The 27,943-nt window shown below is 39.1% G+C and overlaps 2 protein-coding genes across 3 annotated transcripts; one reads left to right on the top strand and one right to left on the bottom strand.

Annotated features, from left to right (window-relative positions):
- The first annotated feature begins 941 nt into the window (after positions 1 to 941).
- Positions 942 to 5,963, top strand: arv1 (ARV1 fatty acid homeostasis modulator). The gene is made up of 5 exons (XM_085133023.1): positions 942 to 1,109; positions 1,501 to 1,620; positions 2,556 to 2,709; positions 3,642 to 3,866; positions 4,690 to 5,963. The coding sequence occupies exons 1-5, from the start codon at positions 1,014 to 1,016 to the stop codon at positions 4,812 to 4,814; spliced, it is 720 nt and encodes a 239-aa protein (XP_084989149.1). The 5' UTR covers positions 942 to 1,013; the 3' UTR covers positions 4,815 to 5,963.
- A 9,906-nt stretch (positions 5,964 to 15,869) lies between these two features.
- On the bottom strand, positions 15,870 to 24,039 carry fam89a (family with sequence similarity 89 member A). 2 transcript variants are annotated; one of them, XR_014869485.1, is made up of 3 exons: positions 23,607 to 24,039; positions 20,451 to 21,509; positions 15,870 to 20,414 (listed from the first exon to the last, which is right to left on the bottom strand). XR_014869485.1 is itself a non-coding variant. In XM_085133479.1 (2 exons), the coding sequence occupies exons 1-2, from the start codon at positions 23,853 to 23,855 to the stop codon at positions 21,216 to 21,218; spliced, it is 543 nt and encodes a 180-aa protein (XP_084989605.1). In that variant the 5' UTR covers positions 23,856 to 24,039; the 3' UTR covers positions 15,870 to 21,215. The 2 variants fall into 2 exon arrangements, 1 of the variants encoding a protein (XP_084989605.1); XM_085133479.1 differs by having other exon boundaries at positions 15,870 to 21,509.
- Between the last annotated feature and the right edge of the window lie 3,904 nt (positions 24,040 to 27,943).

Genomic DNA, 27,943 nt, shown 5'->3' with positions numbered 1-27,943 from the left:
AGCAGCTGCACAGTCGTAGTGCATTTAAGTACTTAAATAGGGGTAGAGGGTTGGTAGAGCTAATTTTACATTTGGTCAGTTATATTGAGAAAACAGCTTTTTCTTCTCCTGTCTAGCCCAAGCTGTGCCTTGCCTCTCTAAATCTTTCTCCAGCTGATGTATTAATTTCTGGTCCTGTCCATTCTGCTTGATCCACATAAAATATTGAGAAAAGAGCCTAAATTCTTTGTATATTCTTTTAAAGTATCTGCAGTGAATATACCCATATACATTCAACCTCTGGACAGAGTAAAATCATATTCTGTAAAACTATCATTACATAAAAACAAAAGAAAACACAAAAACAAACAAATATTGCATGCATGAAAACAGGTTCACTCCAACACACACTGTCAGCTGCACTTTAACTTGGAAAAGCAGTGTCGTATATATGGGCTGGGGCACCGAATGAGTTGGATGCAAAGTGTTGAAGACAGCTGGAGTTCAGTTGATGCAATACTAACTTTTCATGTTTATCCAGCATTACTAAACAGGGGGAAAATGTAATTATTTTTAAATCTAGAAAAGTTGTTCGAATCATAAACAATGGTCTTGTTTTAAGTTTGACAATCTTTGAAGGTTTTGAGCCTTTCCACTGTGATTTCAAACGGCAATGCTCATGTAAAGACAGCACAGTAAATGTGAAAAAACATAACGTTGTTAAAACCACACTTATTTATCTCGAGACATCTTAATCAAATATATTTTACCAATCTACCAAATAATATTAATAGGTTTGTGTCCACTGAGGCTTGTTTATTTTCAGGTTTGCTTGTTCACAATTCCTATTTTTCTTCCCTGTTTTTGCCGCAAGGTCATTTAGCAGTATTTCAGTGGCGTTTGACACTCCTTCAGAACCTGGCAAAGACTTACTTTTATTTTGAAGGAGTTCCACTGAAATGTTGAGAAACATTATTATTACCGGTTTACTTCCGGGTACTAGCATGCTACTCGTAGCTGTGTACAGATGAAAGATGGGAAAAGATGATTTTAGATGTATTGAATGTAACGAAAAAGCAGCGGAACTCCACAGGGATTACAGCAACGGGATCCTGAAGATAACAATATGTGTGCGTTGAAAATTCACACCGTTTGTGCGATGAGGATGCTACTTATTAGATATCATACAGCTTCCTACCTTTTCCTGTTGCAACTAGACACATTTGTAGTGAAATAACTTGTCTGCTAAATGGTTTATGAGTGAAACGGTGACTGTTTTTTTCTTTTTGAGGTCTTGCTCTCAGGTGCACTGATCTCTGGCCTTTTTACTGAATAGCAAGTAAACAAGCAAACTTTGGACTTCATGTCTTAGATGTTAATTACAGTGATCACCATCACGCCTTAGTTGGAGCCATCTTCTAAACATGGACTGCGTGCTTCTTAAAGTAGATCTGAGAGGTGATATAAAGAGAGACATTATAGCAGGACTTTGACATAAACTCTGCTTGTGTGTTTCTCCAGGAGTCCTGCCAGAAGCCAGTGGACAAGTACATTGAATATGATCCAGTCATCATCCTCATCGATGCCATTTTGTGCAAGACACAGGCTTTCAGGCACATTTTGTTCAACACAAGACTAAATGTAAGCAAATTATGGGCCATTCCATCGTAAAACAAAATGGACATTCTGCTTGACCATCTTTGATCTGCATATCAACTTTATGATCTACAGTTTGGGACATTTTAGCTTCATATATAAAATATTATTCAGTGGCCTCTCTCACCACTCTTACCATAAACAAACAGATTACAGACACATTAAAATGTCTCAATGTTGGTTAATAATTAAAAAGAAAAATCAAGCATTTTCATTATACAGGTTAAAAAAAACCCTTCACATTGCAAAAGACAAGTAGTGACAATTTCTTTATGGTATATAATTTAATTTCACAATACCTCAGATTTTTCATTGTCAAGACCTGCTGTATCTACCATTTCAAGACTTAGAAGAGTCTAATAAATTATCACTTGCTGTCTTTTGTAGTTTGAAGTTTTTTATTAGTGTTTGTTCAAATGTGGAACTTTAAAGGAAGACTTCCGTTTTTATTTATTTTTTGTTTGTTTTCACATTTTAACTAGTAAATAGTTTGGCTTTTTAGGTATTTGTCCTAAATTACAGATCCTCATTCATTTTGATGGTAAGACAGACCAGTGACCTGTATCTTTAATACTCTAATGGATATTCATGTTCAAGCATTGCCTCAGATTACAAGGTGGGGAAAAGGGCTTAAAAGTAGGTGAACGGGCCTTTAAAAAAGGAACTGCACAAACACACATATATATACATACATTTTTAAAAAAATTCTAGGCAAATCAGAGGTGGTTGAGCAAAAAAAAAAAATTCTTAAAATGTGATAGTTTCAGATGAAATGACACCTTTATCTTTATTGCACGAGTGATAACTTTAAAGATTTGTGCTTGGTGTGTACTGGCTTGCACGTATTCGTTTGTGCAGGTGCTATCATGACTTCTGACCAGCATGCACGTGTTTCTACATGTTAATCTTTACCTCTGCAGATCCACTGGAAGCTGTGTGTGTTTTCCCTGCTGTGTGAAGCCTACCTCAGGTGGTCCATGCTCCATGGCTCCGAGCAGAGCAGTGACCCTGCTGATATAATCAGATACACAAAGGAATGGGAATTCTACGGCATGTTTGGATTGGCTGCTCTTGGTAAGATGATAAGACACAGTTTCTATCAGTGTGTTATCACAGAGCAAAGGAAACATCAATGAAATGGGAGCACGCGAGGGTTAACGGTGTCTGGAAGTTGAGTAAAGTATTAAATTATTACTTAAATTGGATTTGTATTGTCTTAGAAAGGATATTTTTGAGCAACTGCATATATACGAGTACTTGTGAATCTATTCTGGGTCAGCTTGCAACTAAGATTATTCTAATATCAGTTAAAATGCTCTTTAAATCATTTATTTAGTCAGGAAATAATGAATAATAGTCTTCATAATGTCACAGAGCCCGATATGACATCTTTAGATTGCCTTTTATTTTCCAAAACTGCAAAGAGAATTATCTTCTACACATCTTGGGGCGACCGTGGCTCAGGGGGTTGGGAAGCATATCTGTAACCGGAAGGTCGCCGGTTCGATCGACCAGGGAACGACCAGGCTCTCTGTCCTGGTCGTTGTGTCCTTGGGCAAGACACTTTACCCTATCGCTTACTGGTGTTGGCCAGAGGGGCCGATGGCGTGATATGGCAGCCCCGCTTCTGTCAGTCTGCCCCAGGGCAGCTGTAGCTACAACCGTAGCTGCCTCCACCAGTGTGTGAATGCGAGAGTGAATGAATAGTGGCGTTGTAAAGCGCTTTGGGTGCCTTGAAAAGCGCTATATAAATGCAATCCATTATTATTATTATGATTACAACAAATTCATCACTGAAACCAACTGTGATCAAAATGATTTCATATAAAATTATATTATTTACTGGAAAATATTTTTGTGTCACATGGGTAACCTACTTGTCCCAATTGATTGTGGCTGACCTGAGTACCCAGGTTCCATCTTCTCATGCTGACTCCTGTTTCATGTATCTTCAGTATATAAGCTACATGATCTGGCTTATATATGTGTCTCTGTTGGACCTTCAGAGCTGTCAGCGTTCTGTGGCGGAGTGCTGTGTTTCCTTTGGGTGGTGGTCTGCTGTCTGCAGGGTGAGACCATGGAGCTCTGCCTGCTCCTCAGAGCCCTGCTGTTGTCGTGCTACGGCAAAGTCCTCCTCATCCCCGCTGTCATCTGGGAGCACGATTACTCCCCGCTCTGCCTGGGCCTCATCAAACTATTTGTGCTCACCTCAAATTCACAGGCGATCAGAGGTAAGAGATCCACTGCTGATCAAATAGCTTTGCATCTGCCCTCTCGGCAGTGTGGTGGAGATGACTGTAACTGAGTTTATGCAGAATTTTGCGAATATCCACTAAAGGTGATATCATAATCCGCACTCCCCGTGCCAAAGTTGAAATCATAAAATGAATGTAGAATTAGTCGCAATCCCCTTTGAGGTTGCGTCAGGAGGGACAGCTGGCGTAAAACTGCCAAATCAAACATGTGGAGCTTCTCGCTGCGACGTCTCTTGTGACAAGAGCACAGCCATATATCATATAGCTATATATCTGAAATACTATTTATGCTTTGGCTAGGCTGAATACTTTTATGGTCAAACATAATTTCATAAGAAATTAGGGTTAACATTCGATTCAACTATGAGAAATGATGGAAGAGGTTTGTTTCAAAGCATCAGCAGTTGGCAGCTTACTCCCTGCTGCTGTGATCCTGACCTCAGAGGACCCAGCACTTGAAGATAAACGTATTATATAACACAAAGGTTTAGGTCCATGTTTCTGGTTTTCATGTCATTATTTCTTCAGCATCTGTGGAAACAAAATTTGCGTGTTTGGCGGCGAGCCTCTGAGCAGTGAACAAAGTATTGAATTCACCTTTCTTACTGCTTAATTTTGCATCACGTCCAGCTTGTGTGGCCGTTTTTCCTTTCTTTACGTAACAGGTGCCTTCTCAGCTTCTCACCATTTAAGTTCACATAATTTTGGTTTGCACATTCTCTGTGTTACTCCAGATTACTCCAATAACACAGCAAACATGTAAAAAGGGTGTGCATTAATAATTTGATCTCCTCTCCAGTGATCCTGAACAGCAGGAGACGTCTGTCGCTGATGGCCGTTTGTGTAGGCCTGCTGTCGGAGACCTGCGTGGCTCAGGCTTGTAAGAAGCTTTCGTGGAGCATCCAGGACACGTTGACATTTTAATGAGATGGAAGTGTCACCTGTCTCAGGGAGGAATGAGTGACCAACATCATGGACTTTCTACACATGGGATTCAAGAGGGGAAATGTTCAAAGCTGAATTCTTCAAGTTCCTTTCAACTGTTTTGCTTTTGCTGGCTAGTAATGCCAGCCATGTGTTTTGTGTTTATTTAAAGGTATGAAACACATCTCCTCCTGTGTGCTAGAAACCTGACTGACACTGCATGTCAAAAAAAGGCCAGATCCATGTTGAGTTTATGTGATACAACATGACAGACTGAGAATTTGTGCTCTCCGTAGAGGCAAAGAGACATTTTCATACAGGAGAAATGTTCTCATTTGGTTTTAATATGGATAACCTGGGGTACGTTGTGCAAAAAAAGTCACAGAGGGAGACGAATGTCACTCAGACATCTCCTGATCCAAGCTCCTGTTAAACATGCTCCAGTTCCTGAGCCACTCTTGAGGAATGACACAAACACAGACCCCGAGGTTGTAATTTGACAACAGCTACTTCTCAGTTTGGGCACGCAGCAGTCCTCACATTCCTGAGCTAATTGGTAAACTGTTTGCCAAAATTAACCTAAACACACATATGGGAGTGTACAGGAACAGGGTGACTTTGCAGGTATTTATTGCAGCGTTGCTGATGAGAGAACTGCTCATGTAGTTCCAACCAAGATCCAGTATTTTGTTTTGATGATGTTATTGGGATTTTTGTCATAATTGACTAGTATAGCAAATATTTTTAACGGTGTTTTTTAAATAACAATATTGAAAATGTCTTTCATGTGTTCAGAGCCTACTATGATGTGAGTGATCTGATCAACACTCCAATGTCCCCAAGTAATCATTTAGAAACAATACTAGAAGCGAATCTTACACTTTTGTGAGGACAGAGCAGGTGAAATTGCATTTTAAAATATGTCATTAAATTTAAATGCACGATGTTTGAATTATGTGGCTTCAACGCACAGAATGTGAAATCCTCAGAGATCAAGCTGCAGGAGATCGCTGCTATCACATATGTGATGTGAAATGATGATAAAAACATGTTGACCAGCTGCAGTTGGAACGCTCCACTAAACCTCCGCCTACTGTCGCTGGAATGTGTCTGGAAATAAACACAGACACATTCCAGACACATTGTGTGTTCTGTTGTTAAATCAATAAAACAAACTCTGAAATGAGACGGAGCACCCGTGAACTGAGTGGACTTTATTCACCACACTTGCCTACAGTGCGTAAACATGGATCTGAACCTGGGAAAAGCCCTCTGCAATCAGGCATTCTTTAGAGATACATCTGTGAGTGTGAGATGAATGATGCCGCCTTATTGAAGTCACAGATAATGCGACAGATATTCAAAGATGTAAGGTCTAAAGATACAATTACCACAAACAAATATAATCAGTTTAGTAGCTGCAAAATAGCTTTTCTCTCCTTTTTGTTTTAGTGCTGTTTGTGTCACTTTACTGAAAGCAGAAGAGGAGACACAATAGAGTCTGAACTCTTAGCTGTATCATAGACTGTAGATAGAAGATGGATATAGCCACAGGGTTTTTTGGACTGTGCATTTTAAAGCTTTAACATTTTGGGTACTAGTAAAAAGATTTGAGTTTCATTCACAGTGGATGGGATGTATGCCACAGCAAGCCATAAAACTTATTCTTCCACTTAAAAAAATTCAGCAGCTTTTTGTAACTTGAACTTTTATTGTTTGTCAGTATTAAGGCACAAACCCCTGTGCTGACCTCACAAGGGGAATTGTTTCTTCTTTTTGTCTTAAAATTCAGTTCAGCACCTATAAATTAATAATTGTTCATTTCCAGCTATTTTAAAGTACTGAGGACGTATTTTCTCTCTTTGCCTCTCAAACAGTTATTTAGTTCTTGCGCAAAATTCACATGATGAATGCAGAGATTTAAAATACGTAATTATTCTGGGTTTAAATGCGCTGGCCAGGTGGAGTCGTTCTGTGGGCGGTTTGATGTTCTTTCACTGTCTGCGTGGGTACCCTGGCTTTCCCTCACAGTCCACAGACATGCAGTTAGTGGGGTTAGGTTAGCTGATGACTCTAAATTAGGTGTGAACGGTGGTCTGTCTCTCTTTGTTACCCCTGTGACAGAGTGGCGACCCTTCCATGGCTTATCCAACCTTTCGCCAAATGCGACAATCTCCAGCTCAACCGCAACATTAAACCCTTTAACATTATCAAAGTGTCTGAAATGTAAAATTCCAACCTCCCCTTGTTGGAATTTTTGGAATTTGTGTTTGTTGGGCAGCTTAGATTATGTCACTACAGAAACTAATACAGTCCACATGGTTTTTACTGCCCTATGCATCGCCAAGAAAACGGTCCTCATGAACTGGAAAAATAAAAATAATCTTAATTCTAGCCAATATAGAAACCATCTAATAGATCACATTAGTCTCGATATAGCCTCTGCCACCACATTAGATCAATCCCTCTGGGCTCCTTTGATCGGCTCCATCACCTAGCGGGGGTTGGGGGTCGTGGTTTGGTTCCGCCCTAGCTATTGTGGTTGATGTGGAGGTTGAGCTTAGGGCACCTGGAGGACCCCTAGAGACATTATCCCTGGAGGGCTTAACCCGGGGGTTGTGTTCATAACCTGGTTAGTGGCTCTGGTCGCTCTTAGAGGTTGTTCTCCTCGTGGCTGCGTGCAGCGGGGCTGGAGGATGGTCTGTGCTGGCGGACGTAGGTTACTGGCCTGGTGGCTTGGCTGCCCCTGAGTGGATCTGGGGCAGGCATGGGGGCTTGGGGTTCGGGGGTGCTTCGCCTCCGTGCTGGGGCTCTGGCTGGGCCTTGGGGGCTTCGGTCCTCGTCGGTGTGTCGCCGAGGTTGTGGGCGGGTGGGTGCACGGAGGCTCAGCCCTGGCGCAGGGGGCCTGTAACCCTCTGGCTGCCTGCAGAGGCGGCGGGCACGCCGGTGCAGCCCCCTCTAGCTTCTGCTTGGTGGCTACTGGGTGACCCCTTGTCTGGGGATCCCCAGCCCTTCCCATGCACAGATGCCCCTCCGGTGGTCCTCCTTGGGCTCTTGCACTCTGGGGCCTCTGGATGTCTGGGGTCTGGATCTCCTTCATGCCTGCTTCATGCCCTGGGGGACAGGGCTATGGCTCTCTACATCCTCTTGCAGACCATTACATGGAGAAACCATTTGAATACAAGCGCACTGATCCACACAGGTGTGCACACGGGTGTTCACTGTTCGTAGACTTAAATCACACCTTTCTTGGCTGCTACTTCAAAGCACATTGTGCGCTGTCTGTCCTGCGTGCTGCACAACAATATTCAATATTTGGTATTTACTGCTGTTTACACTTAGCTAGATTAATGCGATGGTGTTGTGTTTAGTATGTTGCTTTGGGTTTTTTTTTTGCTTGTTTTCTATTCTTTCTCTCTCAACAGGTGATCCAGGAGATTTTTTCCCCCTTTCTCACTGTCCCTCTTCCCTTCTGTTATTCTTTTCCTTCCTCTTTCTTTCTCCCTTTCCTATCCCTCACTCATGTCTGTCCCGTCTGTAACAACTGAAAATAAAATAAATAATAAAAACAAAGGTCGATCAAATGGACCAATACGGCAATGCCATGATGATCCACTTGGCAAAATAAATCCATTGGGTATCCTTGTTGGTATTCAGACAACAATTCTGACGGCTAAAGAACCAAATGGGACAGGCAAACCCCCCCCCCCCCCCCCCCCCAAAAAAAAAACCCAACCCTTTAACATTTGTCAGGCACACAGAGTATGCTTCTGTAATAAATCATGTTGAATAAACTTGCAGAGCGAGTTTGCCAAACTGTGCATAGGAAACATCATGCAGATACTTTGTTTTTGTACTACATGTTCTCTAGAGTGTTTGTCATATTGGGGTATAAAAAGACAAAATATGCTGTATTTCACCCAGAGCTTAATGAGATATTTTCACTGTTCGTATACGTGTTGCTTCTGCACGCGGGCGCTTGTTGTTACAAGCCTCGGAATAGTTGGAAAGACAGCACACTGATGTGGAATGTGTTAAGTGTCCTCACCAAGGGTGGATCTGTGCTTTATGAATGCTGCACCCTATGCACTACGTCTGCCATGTAAGACATTCACACTGTGTCACCTGTCAGCCAGATGAACTTAAACATACTGTAGTCTATACATTATTTGCATAAAAACAGAAGCTCGGCCTGCTTCTGCTTTTACCTCATGACCAAGTTTTGATCTCAAATTCTAATCCTTAAAGTCACAAAACACACAACACTGTTCATGTTGTTAAAATGCTACATCCACCTGTTCTGTCTTTAGATTTAAGTTCAATAAGAAGACAAAATCCTAAATAAACACAAACACACCTTTGTCACTGACTTTTGGACAAAATCTTTGTGAACAAACCACTGACTGTGTGATGGTGGAAAGTGCTGGTCTCTTACTGTGGTGTGCAGTGGTTTAATCTGAGTCGTACTAATCAGATTACTGTAACAGTAGTAAGCCTGAAGTCATTTTACCTGCCAGGTACAATATGGAGAAGTAAAACTAATTCTGCACTGAAAGGTATAAACTGAGGCTAAAGCGGATTCCTCCATCCATAAATGAAAAAGGTGGCACATTTAATATCTAAGCTGATCAGTTTGAAACCTCATTATGTTAGATTATTGTTTTAGGAGGGCTTTGTGCTTCTTTAAATGTGGTTTTTGGTTGTTGTTTTTTTTGCACAAATGAAACAAAGTAGAAGTGAAAGAAAATGCCGTTCATGGAGTTAGTCAATCTCCATCGATTTCCATGTTAATATGCCTGAAATCACGTTTAGAGCCTGGTACAAAATAAGATTTATAAGAAATGAATGGTGCATGATTTTTTTCACATCAATTTCTAGTCTACATCAAAATATTAAATATTATATACTATAATATAGGCAAATAATATATGCAGTCCTCCAGACTAAAGAGTAGAGGGACCATCTGGTTTATTATTAACACTCTGCCTCTGTCTTTGATGCTATAGTGGTGCATCAGTGCCTATGGAATTAGTAGCTTGCACATCTGGAAAAGCACCATCAACCCTGACAAGTTTATTACAAGTTTTAGAGTACTATATATTACAATTGTGATAATGTTTTTTTTTAAGGGAATGCTATGCATAAGTAGCAAGACAATGCTAATCCACATACTACACATATTACAACAGCATGGCTGTAGAAGAGTCTGTGTGCTGAATTTTAACCTAGATCTTTCACCAACTGATAACATTTGGCATATCATAAAATGAAAAATATGACCAAGAGGACCCAGGAGTGCTGAGCAGTGAGAATCCTCCATCAGACAAGAATAGGACTATATTCCTCTCCTAAAAAATCCAACAGCTGGTCTTCTCAGTTCCCAAATGTTTACAGACTTTTCAAAAGAAGAGGCTACACAGTGGTAAGCATGGCCCCCGGCCCAACGTTTTGCAGACACGTTGCTACCATCATATTCAAAATGAACTATTGTTCTTAAAATGATACATTTTCTCAGTTTAAACATTTGATATGTTTTCTATGGGATTTATAAATCATTACGTTCTGTTTATTTACATTACTCACAGGCTCCTGACTTTTATTGAATTGAGGTTGTGTGTCGTTTGTGTTAGCTGCTATAGTGCCTGTCACCATTGCTATTTTAGCTAACTGTGTTAGCATATTTGTTACATTGTTAGTACTCAACACAAAGAGCTGAGACAGATATGTGTGTCATTAGTTTGTGTGTATTTCTCCATGAGACAGAGTTTGGGGCTGAAAGACACTGAAGCTCTCTTCCAGAGGAAAATATGCCGAATTCCACGGCAATCTGTCGAATCACTGCAGATCACAAAGTTAGCCTCACAGTGGAAATCACCAAAGCCAGGATAGGATCTAGCTTGAACATTTGCATGAAATTATAATTCAGATTCAGTGCATCCAAGAGACAAGAGCTGAAACTCAGGAGAAATCCTGATGTCAGTGGGGAGCAGAACAGTTGGATGAGGTCCACTATGCATATTCAAATGAGGAAATACAACATTGCCAGGAAATAGGCTGTGTATTAAACCTGCAGTCATTTGCTTTTTATTCAAAAAGACAGAGCAAGGCCAGAAACACAAACAAGTGTGGTATGCACTGGCCTCACTGGGATCAGTGGACTGAAAAGAGCAACACAAAGGAAAGGAGGAGTGCACAGGAGCACAGTATAACAAAAACAAACTCTGTGGGCGTCAGTTACGCAAAGAAAAACACATATTACAACACAGAATTACAGAATTAGAAGCAGAAATATACCAACTGGCAACTTTAACTCAAAAACATCACCACTAGTTTTGTAATATTCACTATAAACACAGCTTTCACGATGTTTGTTATGCTGTTTGCCTTGTGCCGATCCCACTGATGTGGCAATCTGCCTCATCCCTCCCTGTAGAGAGAGTGATGCGCACCTTGGATTTGCTCTCTCAGTCTGGATTATGTTAATCTGCTGTAATCTCCTAACAGACGCTCACACAGCCTGCACAAGACCAGAGCACAAAGAGACAACATGAGCTTCGAACGATACAGACTGAGGCCAGTGTATGCAGAGCATGCTCTCACAGAGAAAATACACCAGAAAAACAGGACATCAAATAGCACTGTAAAAATAATGAAATGACTCACTAAACTTCCATCATTACTTAATTAACACAAATGTGCAACTACACCATTTACCTGTGGGAGCTGCTATAATGACAACAAAATATGATCATGCAATGGTGGAAGTAAACTGTTTCCCCCCCCCCCCCCCCCCCTCCTAAATTCATTACTAAAGTAAATGTGGCAGTCCTCAAATACACAGAGAAACATACAAAAATGTTTGATTTCAGTTGTAAAAGTCAATTTGAGTAAGATTAAAACCACCTGCCTCGCATTATATGAGCGGGCCCTCACGCCGCACAATAGCTCCGACCTATCACAGTTGAGAGACAGGACCTTTTGAGATGTCTGACAAGAGGAGGCTGGCAACAGATTCAAGGGGATATGTCATGGAGCCTCTGGATCATGTCTGTTCCAGCACAGTCTGCTATTCAGGTCACCTTCATGCAATTGTATTGTTTTGGCCCATTGGTTTATATGGATCGATGTATTTAAAGCCCAAAATGTTACAGTTGTTGTTTTTTTTACCTTTACATTGGGTGGTTAAATAAATAAATAATATCAGAAATGTTGTTCTGTTAGAACTGTGGTCATATTCATGTGTTATGTCTGTTTTTCCAATAAATGGAATTGTTGAGCTTTTCCGCCTTTTATTGGAATCTGTATAAAGGAAATTTATACCATGTAGGAATTTCCAGCAATTGTAGTCAAAGATATGCACACGAAGGCCATGGACACGAAAGGATAAGTGCCAAACAATCTAAACATCTCACAAAGATTTGCTAAATGACAAATGCTTTGTAGACTGAGATTAGATCTGGCAAAATTAATTATAAGACACTTTAAACACAGCATAGTACAAGAAAGAGACAATAAAATGTACTTTTAATAAAATCAAGAAATTCAAAGGTTAAACCATCACCAGCATGTATCACTAATAAACTGCACTTTCAGTTTGGATAGAATGAATAATACTGTAACTCACTGTATGAAATAACTTGTACTAATGTTAAAATATGATGTCTATACGGGATTATCATTCTTTAATGCACTCAGATGTAAATCATTTTGATATTATGACCCATTTTCTTGTAATGCTGGGTGACTGAGCAAAATGTACTTCAATGCTTAGTTTAGGACAGTGTTGAGAAAAGTAAAGTATTTCTTTTTGTAGAATAAAAATGGAAAACATCGAGGCAAATACAAGAGTCCTCAAACGATCACTTGTTGGTCAAATGCACTGTTTAATTCATTTATCACTTATTAGTAGCTCCTTTAAATTTCCCCAAGAACATACAAGAACGATCTGGGGAAAAATCCTTTTAATATAGCCGATGCTGACAAATATCTTTTACATAAATTATAAAAAGATTTGGCCCCAGTACAGACACTTGGGGGACACCTGGCAAATTTAAAGAAAATGTGCAAAGTACAAAAGTGGTTTGACAGCACAAAAAAAAAAAAAAAAGTAAAGTAAGTAAAAGTAAAATTCTGATATTTGTGAATTAGGAATACACCATTCTTGATTCATAAAACATGGGATGGACACTAATGAAAATAAGTTTAAGCGAAGTCAGAAATCTCAGATAGAACATATACATAGTGAAGTTTTGAGAAGTATTTCAAAACTGCATAAAATAAAACACAGAAATCCAGAAATCACTACTCTACTACAATCTCTACTGCTCACTGGTTACACCATATTCAGATGACTGTTTAGAGGTTTGGAGCAATATTTATAAATACTACTAGCATAATTATTTATATTGCAAAAAAGGACCAGAAGGATAATCCATAATAATGGTTACAAAATATCATGGATTATCTATAACACTACTCTTAAAATCGAAAACAATAAAATTCACCAGTGTGGTTCATTTTCACTGTACAAATTCTATATAAAACAATAAACTACTTCCTACTTACTTAGTTCCTCACAATATCCAAAACATTTTTTACAGGGATGGTGGATAATATTTGAGGGGGGAGTTATATTTAATCCATCTCTGTGTTCGTATGTAATAAAAAGTTTTTGATCTCTCTATGTGGAGTGAAGCTGCGAAACAGACTGAGTGATGAATTGAAGCATGACAATTTTTTGAAGTAATGGGGGGAAAAGGCTTTGACCTGCTACTTTTTATTTTTGATAGGTGTGTACATCTGTATATATCTGTAAATACATATATCTGGGTTTATAAAATCAAATAAATGCAGGATTTTTGATAGAGCAGGATACAAACAGGAAGTAAAGTGATTACCGAGTGCAGGATAGGGTAGGATTAAATAAGCATATGCTTGTTTTTACTCCATTGTGAACACATCAAGTAATTTACTTTGATCATTATTTTCTTTGTGCTTTAATTGTATTATTCTAACATGTTTGAAATAATGTCTGAAAATCTAGAGTCCACTTTTTAAAAAGTAGCCATCAGATTTGTCAGATCATGTGAGTTTTAGATAAACACCACACTGGGCAAATACACAGCAACTGTGATAACAGGCTACGGGAAAAAATGGTGCACATGCTGCATGAAACCGAGATATTGTTGCATGACCCATTTCTTAAGTCTCTCAGGGAGGTTGGTGAGAATTTACATAGAGACTCTGAGTATGAAAATATAAACAGTGTTATCATCATCAGTAATTCATCCCAACCTCCCAGCAGGAGAAGCTGCTACATCAAAGCCACCACATCCTGCTGCAGTAATGATCAATTACACTGGAACTGCACAGGCATGGCAGCCACTCTAGACCAAAATGCAGATTGGTGCATTTAAATGCAGGTCAGAGTGAGATGCATTGAGAACAAGAAATAAGTAGGGCAGCAGGGAGATGGCAAGGAAGCGCAGTTTGGTGTGAAAGAGCTGTTTCTCCTAGAGTATTAGCTGGATTTTTTTTTTTTTTTTTTAAGATTTTGGGTGTAAATAGTGCAAATGTAAATGTTTTATTTTTCTAGCCTGTTTGTGGCATACCTACATAATTAGTTGTTAGTTTGCCAGGTTGCCAGTAACACCGATCGAAAGTGAAACGTCTCAACAACTTCAAAACAGATTGAGATAATAATTAAAGACCAAGGAACTTACTTATCCAGTCGTGCCACAAGTGGATTAAAGTTTTTAGGTTAGAGCAGTATTTGGAACATATGTTCGAGGGTACCACAGGATGTTTCCTAGCCTAGGACGATGGTAGTATAAGACCACCAAGCTTGAAATGAATTGCTTTCCAGAAAATCTCCTGATGCAGGCTGTATTTGTGCACACATAAGCACATTAAATGTTTCACCAGCACAATTTAGGTTTTGAAGCAAAAACAAATATATAAAAATAACAACAGTATCACTACAAGATTTAATACATACTCTAAATTTTACTGTAAATACAACCTCAACAACTTTACCTGTGCAGTGTGCTTAGGGCTTTATACTGAGTGATAGTGTATTAAAATACTATGCTAGATAACAGAGATTTAGCATTGCTGTTGTCAGCATGCTGACATTTGCATTTTACTCAAAGCATCTGCAGCCCCACAGAGCTGCTGGCTACTTTGCTCAAACCAGAATGATCACATTACAGGTGTCTGCCAGCCAGTCTGTCCAAATGAAATGTATAATGTGAAGGTTGGTGCTACCAATTCAGTGAACTATACCAATTATGAAATATGGTCACAATCCTCCTTCTGTTCCTGAGTTATGTGTTTGACCAACGGTCAAAAATCTCATTAGAACATTAAATTTTACAAACATGAAAGTATGTAAGTAAGTAGATTAAGAAGGTGAAATATTCGAACCTTTACTTCCAAAAACATTTGTTCCAAATGCACTGAAATTCTCTCTGTTCGCACTCGGGAGTGAGGTCATAGTAAAATTTGATGACCAAAATCTAATCAGTTCAGCCCCAAGTCCAAATTAACTTTTGGGCTGGATGTTAAAAAAATATACATAAATCCCTCTAGGTGGGCCTGGGAAATAACTTAAAAATGAGAGAGATTTGACCTTTGATGAACCTAACCTGTTGATTTTTGCGTCCAAGTGAACGTTTATTCCAGATGTAATGAAATGCTCTCCAGATGTTTTTCAGTTATAACATGAAAATAGAGATCGATAGAAAACACAACCAAGAGCATAATATCTACAGCCACTTGTGTCATGGAACTAAGGACGTGGTTCCTATAAGTTCACTTTCACAATCCTTATGAATGCTTTATCTCAGAAACACCTGGAGAGGATGTCATTGGATCTGGTACAATCTGCATCATTAATATACCCATAGCTCCCATATCTCCCCAAAATATCAAATTAAATTCTACTAAAACATAACTGTGCTTTAATTGTTGATCTGCTATTCATGTCAGTTTAATTTAGAAGTCTGAAGGCACGATCAATATTTCCCTCATAAAAAAAACATCACTCCAAAAACCTGAAAAGTACAGAACCGCTTTATTAAATTCATAACAGTATAACTATGAGAGAGTACTGTCCAAACAAACAGCAGTGTGGTCATTCATGGATAAGAGAACAGGAGGAATGATAGATGGCGGCAACACAGCCTTCACATGTTCTCTGAATGTTACTTATTAAAAAAAAAAATACATAAAATCCTTCTTTTCACTAAAGCAAGTTAATGAATGATTACGATAAGAGATATAAAGTACAAACACGAATGAAATTGCATTTACTTCTCTGATTTCCTCAATAGGTTACATCTGCATACTCAAGCCTACTGATAAACATGTCATTTGTAAAATAATGAACTGTCTTGGCTCAATTACGTTTTCAAACCCAGGTTTGGACACAGGTCAGATTTGGTCAGCTGCAGAAAAGGCGCACACACATTACACACCTTCAGCTATTTTTTTTTTCCTCATTGGAAGTAATGTTCAAGTTATTCTCCATTCAAGTGCCACAACCCTCACCAGGTTTTCCAAAACGCTTTTCACAACCACTACAGCATGGGTGTGAACGCTCAGGCGTGACCGTAATTGCAGCAGCAATCCGCACTTAAGTCAAACTATGTCAAGCTTTTGTGGTTGTTTTGTACTTGCCGTCTTCGCCTCCTGATTGTTCAAAGTTGGTACAAAAAGTTTGCCCTTTGATTATGAGACTTGCACCAAACCATTGAATCATAATTATGACTCACTGTAAGTGGGTGTGACATAGCATTGTTCACCTGTAGTTCGAGAGCCATTGTTTAAGGGAAGTATGCTATTTTGTCAGGAGTCAAAACCACCCAAAAAAAACAACAATTTTTTTTTTTAAGTTTACCCTGAGATGAAATCTCCATGTTACACATCCAATAATCATGTGAAAAAGGGGCATATTTTAGTTTACAGAACAGGCAACACACGTGGCAACGGTACAATATTAAGTACAATTTGCTGGTGTTCAATTTAAAGCTTCTTCTTAGCTCTCTTGTGCTGGGTTAAGCTACAATAGTGTAAGCGTACAAAGAGCACCATGCACCTGTGTAGTAGTGACAAACTCAAAGAGGGTCAGGTAGTCGTAGTTTTGGGGATTTAACACAGCAACAGGCACAAACAAGTGCAAAAAACAGACTTGAAGAACAAGTGAGGAGTTCACCACCTAGCTCGGTTTGCAAATGCCTCAGCTGACTTTAAGGCTGATACAAGTTCTTGAAGGTAAAACTGCTACGTGTACTTTAAAGTTGTATTCTGAAGAAACAACCGCCATACATTAGGCTCCTTTTATTTTGAGGTGTACAATTTCTTCAAAGCATCAACCAAAACAGGAAGAGAGATGTCTCACTTTTGCTAGAGCAACTCAAATTTCAGTGGGTGTCAGCAGTACACCTTTCCCAACAGCTGCATCCCTGCCAATAAAATTCCAAACAATCTTTTGACAGAGAAGAGTATAATTAACAACAGATCCAAATTAGGGACTCGTTGGAGTTGGAGGAGAGCGATATGTCAGCATGACATTCATTTATTTCTGGCACAGCTTCAGAATGAGTTTTGTGAGATCGCTAAAGTCATTATGTTTCAAATTCCACATGTAGCAGCTTTAAAAACCAAAGTACAGGCCAATCAGTTCATATGACTTATGGTATATGTTCATTCCCATCTTGAACATCTTATAAAAAGGCACTAATTGGGTAGACATCCAATAGAAAACCTGGGATCAAGATGTGACTCGTGTCCTAAACGTCAGTGGTTTAAAACTGTTTAATCAAACGTGCTTTCGGCTTCAGATTAGCAGTAGACTGCAGTAGTAAAACAGGTGCTTTACCTGACCCTAAATGTGTAATCCGACTAGAAACGTTGGCAGCAGTCGCATACAGGTGGTACTTCACAGACAAAGTTAAGTTTCACTAAATGTGGATCATAAAAAGCAACAGAGAGAAACAGAAAACAATCATTTCAATTTATCAGAACACTGGAACCAAAGTCAATGGATTCTTTTAAATAATAAGACTAGACAGAAAGTTGCAAATGCATTATGGAAAGGTTCAGAATGAAAGTGAGTAGTTACATATGCAAGAGGCAAAAAAAAAAAAGGTTTGTCCAAGCTTAGATCAGGAAAAAAAAGATATATGATAAACCTCAAGGAGAACTTGCATCCTTTTATGGTGACAGAGTTTAGCTTTGCTCCACCCCAAACTTCATCCTGCTCAATAAACAATCAACCATTGTTCACTTTGTGTCCCCATGTGATGGTAATGTTTTTAATTACTTTACACACCAGATCCAGGTTATATGGATAACAAAACTATATCAAAGTGGCAACTTTAAAAGTGCCTGCCAGTGGATTTTGTTACTCTCCAACACGGATTAAACCTCCTCCCAGACTAAATCCTAGGAAGACCTCCAGGGGAAAAAGTTTATGGTCTATCTCAGCTTAATCCATGTCTGGGAAATGGAGGCAGTAAGACATAGTAATGCTAGCTACTTCCCCATCTGGTGATTGTGCTGGTTTGACCTTACGTTTAACAGATGAAGTATGTAACTGAAACATCTTCCCAAAATGTCAGACTACTCCGGTTAAAACAGTTAGAAACTCTTGATGTCGACAGATTTTAGAGAGAAGTTAGAAGATCAAGGGTTACTGTGCTTGTGGAAACATGGTTTCATATCCACATGTTATTGCGACACATCTGACTCGTCACATACTTGTCATAAATCAATCCTCTAGACTTTCACTGGTCGGTGACATTTTAATTCAGTCAACTGAAAACGCTGGTCTTTGAGTGGGGAAGAAGGTGGCCAACTGTTCAAACAGCAAACCAAATGTCCTTCATTCATCAGCTCCAAAAAACTCCTAAAGACATTCGTCAAGACACCAGATGTTAAGTTTTAAGTTCAACATAGCCAGATCCCGCCTACATCAGCAACGTCAACCAAATGCAGTGCTGAGTGGCGTACTCTCTTTGGTTTGTGTTCAAATAGCGGACTGACGTACAGACAGGTGACGAAATATGAGCACATTTGTGCAAAGATGAACCCTCGATTTCGTCTCAAAGCGATGGTGAGTTCAGAAACTCAATTTATGATTGACAGCACAGCTGCTGCACTGTGTCTGTAGCTGTGTTGTATGCTACAGGCTTAGCTGAGACCTTTGCTGCAGAGTTTAGATACTTAGGAAGCCTGAGTAGACCATTCATGTGTTTACTAAGAGGATTTTCACATCCAAAAGTCTTAAACAGTCAAGATTTTAGATTTTGTTTAGATTTTAGATTGAAGGAATTTTAACTTAGTTGTTTTTTTATTATAGATGAGGCAATGAAGGCAAGTTCTTCTGATTAAAAAAAAACAACCAAAGCAAAAACAAAAGCACTTTTTTTTTGTTACAATCTAATTAATGACCACCGTCATATTGTAATGGAAGCAGAGATCGTTAAAGAGCCCCTATAACTTATGCAAAGATGACCAAATGCTGAAATAATCAGATTTATATTCCTCAAGGATGACTTAAAAATGAGCTTAATCCTGCACGGGCATCTGTCACACTTAACAGAGCACATGACGCTAAAATGAGATTGGTTAAGATCTCGATGCATAAGAGTATAAAGCACCGGGTTTTCATTTGATAGTTGCTACTAGGTTTAGAGCTACAGATGTTTATTTACACTGTGGGTGATATTTGAAGGCCACAGGGACCAGAGAAAGTTATAAGGGACCTATTATGCAAAAATGTTTCTAAAAGGAACAAAATCAATCAATAAAAAGGAGGTCAGTAAGAAATCCCCATGAAGGGCAAGGTTTGTTTGTTTTTTTTGTTTGTTTTTTTTAACTCAAAGAAAGATTACTGTAAACTGTGAATCATGCAAAGCCAGCATGGAAGTGATATCAGCACAATAGGTCCCATTTAAAAAAAAACAAAACAAACTGCACCATGAAAAAGTGAGAAAACATGTAGATATTTTTTTGTTTGTTTCCATAATGAAAAATGTTCCGGCTACCAGATCACAACTCCGCTCTTGGCCATATTTATATGTGGCTTCATAATTTCTTTTAATGCTCATTATCATCCATAATAGAATAATTCTATTATTCTATTCTTTTGAAGAATAATTCTTGTTTCAACTTAGGTAGTCTTTGCATTTCTATTCATGTTAATACTGCCCTCAAGAAACTAATATCTGAATGTTCAGTGTTTGAACCAGCCAACCCTTGACTGGGGCGGATCCCCACTTAAATTGATAAATACAATGAAACCAAGATCCAGAAATAAACTGAGCTCTGTTTTAATCTTTAAGTAAATGTATCTTAAAGATAGTTAATATTAAAGCAGAAAGTTAAATTCAGGCAGATGTGTCCTGAACACTACAAAGTCTGAGAACAGACACATGTCTGATATGCCTGTAAAGTGCTGAAGCACTATCTGCAACACAGCACGCTGGGCTTGGGGTTTTTCACCTCTGCAAACAGTTAAAACTGTTTCCAGCATTCTGAAGATTTCACATTTCCCGAGCAGATATCTGCTCCACCTAAAGGCAGGACGGTGAAGACCTCATACCTGCACACAAACTCACTGGATATGAGGACCTCATCTCTTTCTCCATACTACTACTTCTGGTTGGACCCCAAGGGGTTGATGTAAATTAATGGTTTCACCACTTAGAAGAAACACACACACTGCCTCCATTAATATGTCCACAGAGTCAGTCATCTTTTTGCACCAATGCTGACTGCAAAGCTCTGGATTTCTGGGATTCTTTCCAACCTGTAAATGTTGAGGAACGATGCAGTAGAAAACGTCAATAGAGTAACAGGAAAGCAAATATTTTGTTATTTATATTATATAATAAATAATAAAACTTTGTTCATATATTTTTGTATATGTAAATTTAAAAAAAAAAAGTTCAGCCAAAAAGAAAGTGACTGTCTAACAAAACAAACGAACATAGAAGCAGCAATAAAGCTGTTTACAAAAAGAAGTGTGTGTATATATATATATTGCCGAATTTTGACTATATCGAGTCGCTGGATACAATTGATCCCAACCCCTGAGTGTTTCAGAGGTTGTTAAGAGAGTAACTTCTCAAAATATCTGATCGCTCAGATCTGCAGTTTGATGAAGCTCCTGGTCACGCTGCAGAAACAACGTTCTGCAACACAAGCAGGCGGATGTTTGACCTGAGGAGGTGTTTAAGGTAGCTGGAGTTCTACAGTTCCACGAGACGCCATAGTCTGTTGTCTCTCACCAGCCACTCACTCCCTGGAGGTCAAAAAGGTTTCTCCTCCAGTCTAATCCAGTCTGTCAACCCAAAAATAGGCATCCACACTAAGAAAAATGCTGACAACGAGGCCTCAGATGTTAACGCGAAAGGAGTCCCAGCTGTCCCCTTTGCCACTGCCGCTCCCATTCTTGGCTGCCCCCATTGTTGCCATCCCATCTCCAATGTCTCCATCCGGCTGTTCCCCGGTGGGAGTGGAACCAGGCTCCGGGTAATACTCGTCATCCTCGTCAAAGTAGCCATTCTCCATCATGCTGAGGCTGGAGGCTGCGCTAAGGTCCTGGCAGCTCCCCTTGTACTCCTGGATGGACTCGTGGAGCGACCACAGCTGGCACAGCAGGGACATATCCTGCTGACGCAAACCCACCTGCAGGGGGCAGTATAGGGATTAGCATTAAAAAAAACCTGGGGAAGTACAGCTGCAGCTAACTCATTAGTTTATCATATTACTTTTCAGCATCTTGTTGCCTTTTTAATTGTTCACAGTTTAATAATTAAGAAACCCAGAGATAACTTTCAACAAATTTTTAAACGTGTCATTTTGTCTAATAACCTGGGATTATAATCGCTTGACATGAACACAAACAGCTACAGGAACCATGAACAAGCGGCTCTGCTTTCATTTTCTAAATTACTTCGCGGACATATGCATAGCAGGTGCCCTTATAGTGTAGTGCCACAACAAACTGGGTGTAAGGACACAAACATGGAGCCTAACAAGTTTTCCTTTAAATGATGAAATTTACACCAGTTGCACCACTTAAACCCTCCAACCATCCTTCAGTGGCCAATATCGCCTACAAATAAAAGCTCAGTCTTATACTTCTGAGCCTTCAGTAACCAGGATCTTTCTACAGGAAGTAAATCTTCCAGGGTTCCCACAGGCCCATTTTATTATTAAATGGGCCTGTGGGGCTTTTACTGGCATAATAGCCAATTTATTTTTTAAATATAGATGAATGAATTCATTGTTTTAGCTCCAAAAACATCTGTCTGGCAAATCACCTTAATAACTTGGCATTAGTGAAAATCTGATTTATTTCTCAACCGTTTAGCACATAAACAGAAAGATAAGCAACAAAAGAGTGACTGTAAAGGAATTATTCAAGTAAAATACCTAAACAGTCACTGAATTTAACCTCTAACAAAGAAACAAAAAGAGAAGAAAGTAATAAAAATAATCCTCGCCTGTGGCCTCAGCTGACTCTGTGACATCGGTGTGTCAAGGCCACGATGATGGTGTGTAAAGGGCATTTTTGCTGCTGACCTCACAGCTGAGCTGACAGTGCAGTTTGAACTTAGAGTCACGGCACACTCAGTGGTCAAGCATATCACAGGCAGCTAAAACGTACACCAAACACTGTGCTCTTTAAAACTGCACAGGGACAAGCTTAGAGTCTTTAAAAATATAGGACACTGACAACTTATTAACTACAACAACCCCACAGTAATACATTAACAGCAGCAAAGCAATAAGGCTAATGTTAGGAACCTGCTCTGCCAAGGCTAAAGGACAAAGAGTCAGTGGGATTTAGGAAAGAAAAAAAAATAAATCCAAATGCCTAGAGTTTCAGCAGCAGTTTAACCTCTTTCAGCTACGTGACTTCATATAAGAAAACAAGCTATTGTTAAGCATTAACCAAGATTGCTGGGAATCTACCTCAATAATGAAATCTGGTCTGGTCATGGTATGAAAATCCTTGCTGCTGGCAAGGGAGTGTAAAACAGTGTGTAGTAAGAGTTTCACTCTGATTACATCTCTGCAAATGTGATAGCAGGTATTAGTTCACTGAAGGATTTTGTGTTGGTTTCTGTATGTCACAATAGAAACTTTTATACTGAAGCTAAAAGGTATTAAAATGAGCTTAGAATCCAAATCAGCACAAGCCTAATGGCTTAATTTGTCTCATCCAATGCAAAGCTGTTCCTGATCCCCTTTTTTCCCTTCTTCTTATATAGGCTGTTATTAACACCAGAGTCCATTTAAAAAAAAAATCTCGTTTTTATCCTCAAGTGCTTCTAGGTGGTTGGGTGGCATGTTAAGTTAATTAACTAGCGAGTCTTTAATAAACAGAGCAAGGAGAAAACACACTTAACAGAAGTGATAACAATGGACAGTGATCATAATTTGTATGTTCACTGAACAAAAATCCCAAACAGACAGGACATACTATAGCAAAAATCGAAATCAATATTTTTAACTTCATAATTTATTTATATAATGCAGAACGGGTTAATTTTGTATGCCGAATCAATCAAAGGACTATTGTTTTCAAAAAGTCTTAATTTCTCAGCTAAAATGCACACAAGTTTGTCCAAAAGCTGAAAAAAGAAAACTTCTGCAGTTTCTTTAGGGATTTTGGTTGAATGGTTGTGAATGTAAATCGTGCTAGGATTAAACCAGCAGTGGTAAACGGACCACTTTCCTGTCGACAAATAAAGGAAAACACTCTGAAAACGTTACCATCTCTTTTCGCAGCAGAGCCAGTGCTGCATCGAGGTTGGCCGGCTTGTTGGCCAGCAGGTTATCGGCATTGTTCCTGCCTCTGCTCAGGTCGTCCTGGATCATGGTTTTCTTCACGTACATCCTCTCCATTTCTCTCCAGGAGCCGCCGCTTGAGTTCAGCAACCCGCTCAGGCTCTTCGGCAGCGGCGGTAGACCCTCGATGCAGGCCATTCCCCCCAGCGTGCCGTTCGTTGACTTACCATTCATCGTCTTGTGTGTTACGAAGCGGGGAGAGCTAGTGTCTATAAAGTCCTGTTTTTTTTTTCAGTTCAAAGACGCCACAAACACTGTTATCACACAGCAGTCTCCCACACTGAACAAACCGAGCAACAGCCGTGCTTTTCTCACCCTAGGGCAGCCAACGACGCCACGTTCAGTTATCCCGAGTGAAGCCGCTGGAATTCCGGTATGATCGTCAAAATAAAAGCACATCAGCTTAAAAAAAAAGTGTGATGAACGTGGGAAGAGAGAAAAACAAAAACAACAGAAACAATAATTGCTAAAGCATACTGGCTTTTTTCTGCCCGTAATATTATAAGGAGAAGCGTGAAAACTTTGCCTTGTAATATCCATCCATCTTCTTGATCACTTATCCAATTCAGGGTTGCAGAAGGGCTGGAACCCACACCAGCTGTCACTGGGTGACAGACAGGTCGCCAGTCCATTGTAGGGTTTAACCTTTAGATGCCGATAGATCTAGAAACATCATTTAACCTGAAAAGCATGTTTTGATGCTTTGGGATGAGACCACTTGGATAATACAAGCTAGGCACAAGGAGAGCATGCAAACTCGCAGCTGGCTTTAAGAGTCAACCACATATCTGAAATGTGCTATCCACTGCACCACCATGCTGTCCTGCTTCGAACCAGGATTAATAGAAGCCTTTCTTTTCCTAGAAGTTATATTTGTACTACCCTTTTTCTGTTGCAGAATTCTCCCACAGGTGGATGCTTTGCATCTCACACCTCTTTTTTTTTATTATGATGTATCCCTTATATTATAAATTAGGATCATAATTATAACATCTTATACCATTCTCAAGAAAAAAATCACTCCTGCAAGTATTTCTTTTACAAACATACAACTCAACAGAACACATGCACTGAAAAAAAAAAATAAAAACATGGAAAAATAATCAAAATTTAAATGCTGTTCTTAGAGATCCTATTACAATCATATGGGTATTTTCTCAATTTCTCCATTGCACTACTTTCAAGCACTTTGCAACCATGTCCTCTAATGTGTGCCTCTCTATTTTATGCCTTCCAGTTTTGTATATATTCATCTTGTTTGTATATACTCCTCTTGTCTGTTATTTATTCTTGCTGTCATACAATTGATATTTTTCATCCTTGAACAGTTGGTGTGGCGTTAACAGAATTTCGTTGTACATGTCCAATGACAATGGAAGGAGATTCCATTCCTCTATACGACGGCTTTTACTTTGAAAAGAACTTCTGGTTATGTTTTGGTGATTCTTGTAAAACTCGGATCGTGGCCGAATAGTAAAATCCGCTTCCTGTCCTTTAACACAGTGGCTGCTGGGCGTTTTCCTGCCAACACGTATATGCATAAAACATGCAGACTTTTATTTAAAACACATATATTTATAGGAAATCGTGTATCTTATTGAACAGATCTTTGAACAGATACAAATAATACAATTTAAACAGACAAGAGATGAGATGGCAATCAAATGTACACTTACTTGTACACAATCTACTCTGATACAACAAATTGCACGATTATATTAAAAATACTGAACAACTGCTTACCCCTGAATTTAAAAAAATATTAGAAGTTTCACATATGTAAAAAATTGCTTCTACACTTAAAAAGAAATCCCACACTGTGTGTAAATATCTCTACTCCAAATTTTCTTTTAGCATTAAACTTTAATGTCTGTCCGTTGGTTTATTTGAAGAGTGTGTCCAGGTGACCTATTGTAGACAGAGGGGTTGAAGGTCGTGATAGTAGTGTGTGTGAAAGACAATAGTGCGAATAAAGGACAGATGGTGGGCCTTACTTCCACCCCCCAGCCTGCAGCCCGATCACAACAATAACACAACAATAACCATGAAATCAACACAAAAGCATCACACACGCTCCTCGGAAAGAAAGAAAGAAGCATGTGCTGTGCCACACACACACACACACACACACACACACACACACACACACACACACACAGAGGCAGATGGATGAAGCCTGAAGCCCTGTATTCCTATTCGCTGTACTGAAATTAATGAAATCTTAAAATTCTTTTCTCTACCTCTGCTAATGTGCTTCTTATAATAACCATTAAAAGTGTTAAATGCCCTTATGAGACTCAGTCAGGGTCTTAATTGTGCATGAACTTACTTGCTTGCAAGTCGCCCCCAAAAAATGCTGATTTGATGATAACTTGTGCTTCTTTTGGCCCGTTGTATAGCACAGAAAGTGAATATATATGAGGTTCTAACATTCTGCTACACATTTACTTTCAAAACTATTCAAAGTATGCTAAATTTGAAAGTATTTTGATAGACCTGACAGTTACTTTAGATTAAACATTTTTTAAGAAATATTTTCTGCTTCAAGTTTTGTGACAATGACTATTTTGCTATTCTCTGATGTTATCTGATATGTTATGTGTGACTTATTGGACAGATGGATGTAGCCTCTGAAGTGAGGTCAAAATAAACATGCATCCTTTCTACCAGCCAGCAGGGGGCGACTCCCATGGACTCAAGAAGAGGTCAGATTGTATAGATGTTTATAATAAGATGACTCTGGTGCTAACTTGATTTATTGACCCAATAAAAACTTTTGAATGGGTTTATGGTGTCAGTCACTTCTTTCAAGTCTTACATATTTGAACTTAAATGTTAAATATTTATATTACTGTCACATTGAGAGTAAAAAAGATGATAAAATAGGACATACTTTTTGACATATGTTTAGTTATTATTGTATATAAATCTGCAGTGCCTTTGGTTTTACAGTTCATACCTTGCTTGTCTTGCCTGGTTTATAATAAATAAACACACACACACACACACACACACACACACACACACACACACACACACACACAGACACATATGTATATATATATGTATAACATTTAGTTAACATTTAGTAGCCGAGGTAAGATGAAAGACCTATATGAATTCGCTACTCCCAGTATATTAAGCCCTGCATGGAGGACATCATTAAAAATAACCAGGAGAATGGGAACAAATAAGCAAACAAACACAATTTTTTAGATCCTTCTAATATTCATACATCCTTGTTAAAAATGCAACAGATTAAAGCTGGCTAAATAAATCAAGCATCATAATGTGTGAGAAAAGCAATTTAAGTAACTTTGGATGTGGAATGGTTATTGGTGTCAGACAGGCTGGTTTGGGTTTTTCAGAAACTGCCTGTTTACTGGTATTTTCCCTCACAACCATCTCCGAAAAAGAAAAATATCCAGTGAGCTGCAGTTCTCTGAGTGAAACTGTCTTATTGATGTCAAAGTATGAGGAGCATAGATAGGCTGAACGGAGCTCATAGAAAGGCAGCAACTCAAACTCCATTAATTACTTCTTACAATCAAAGTATGAAGAAGAGCATCTCTGAACGTACAATATGTCAAATTTTTGAAGCAGGTGAGCTACAGTAGCAGAAGACCACACCAGGTGCCACTACTGTCAGCCAAGAACAGGAAACTGAGGCTATAAGAAAGCTAAGAGCCATTAAATCAGGCTTCATATTTGTATATTCATATTTAATAACTTTGAGACAACACAGGATGTCTTTGTGAAAACCATGTACTCGTTGTCCTCCTCGCCAAAACCGTGCTCTTACAACAATTAGCCATCAGCTGATCATTCACAGCTGTACAGTTTAGCCTTTTAGACCAATCAAGGACAATCTGTTTTGTCCAGGGTTTTTATAAACAGAGAGGTCCTTCTATAAGCTCCCACCACCAGCAGCACCACCATCATCATCATTACTACCTCTTGAGATCAAAGGATTAGGCATATGATTGCAACCCCCTAGGGAGGCATGTAACCCTAGCAGGGTGGTGTTAATCTGCCTTTCGAAAAGCACAATGAGTTTGCGTCATTTACTGGATCCAGCTAATAATGGTCTAAATATATCAGCTTATGTTGAGCTCACTGCTGGCAGCACAAAAGCTACCAAAGGAGCTTTATTCTGTTTCTTTTTTCCCTCAAAATTTTCAGTTGTATTTTTCTTTGTAGATTTTAAGCATTTTGTATATCGGTCTTTGTCTATATGAGATATTATGCAATAAATCGCTAAA

This window comes from Neolamprologus multifasciatus, chromosome 15 (assembly GCF_963576455.1).
Source record: "Neolamprologus multifasciatus chromosome 15, fNeoMul1.2, whole genome shotgun sequence".
In the NCBI taxonomy this organism is placed as follows: Eukaryota; Metazoa; Chordata; class Actinopteri; order Cichliformes; family Cichlidae; genus Neolamprologus; species Neolamprologus multifasciatus.
Note: the sequence above shows the minus strand (reverse complement) of the source record. Positions and strands in the feature narration are given on the sequence as shown.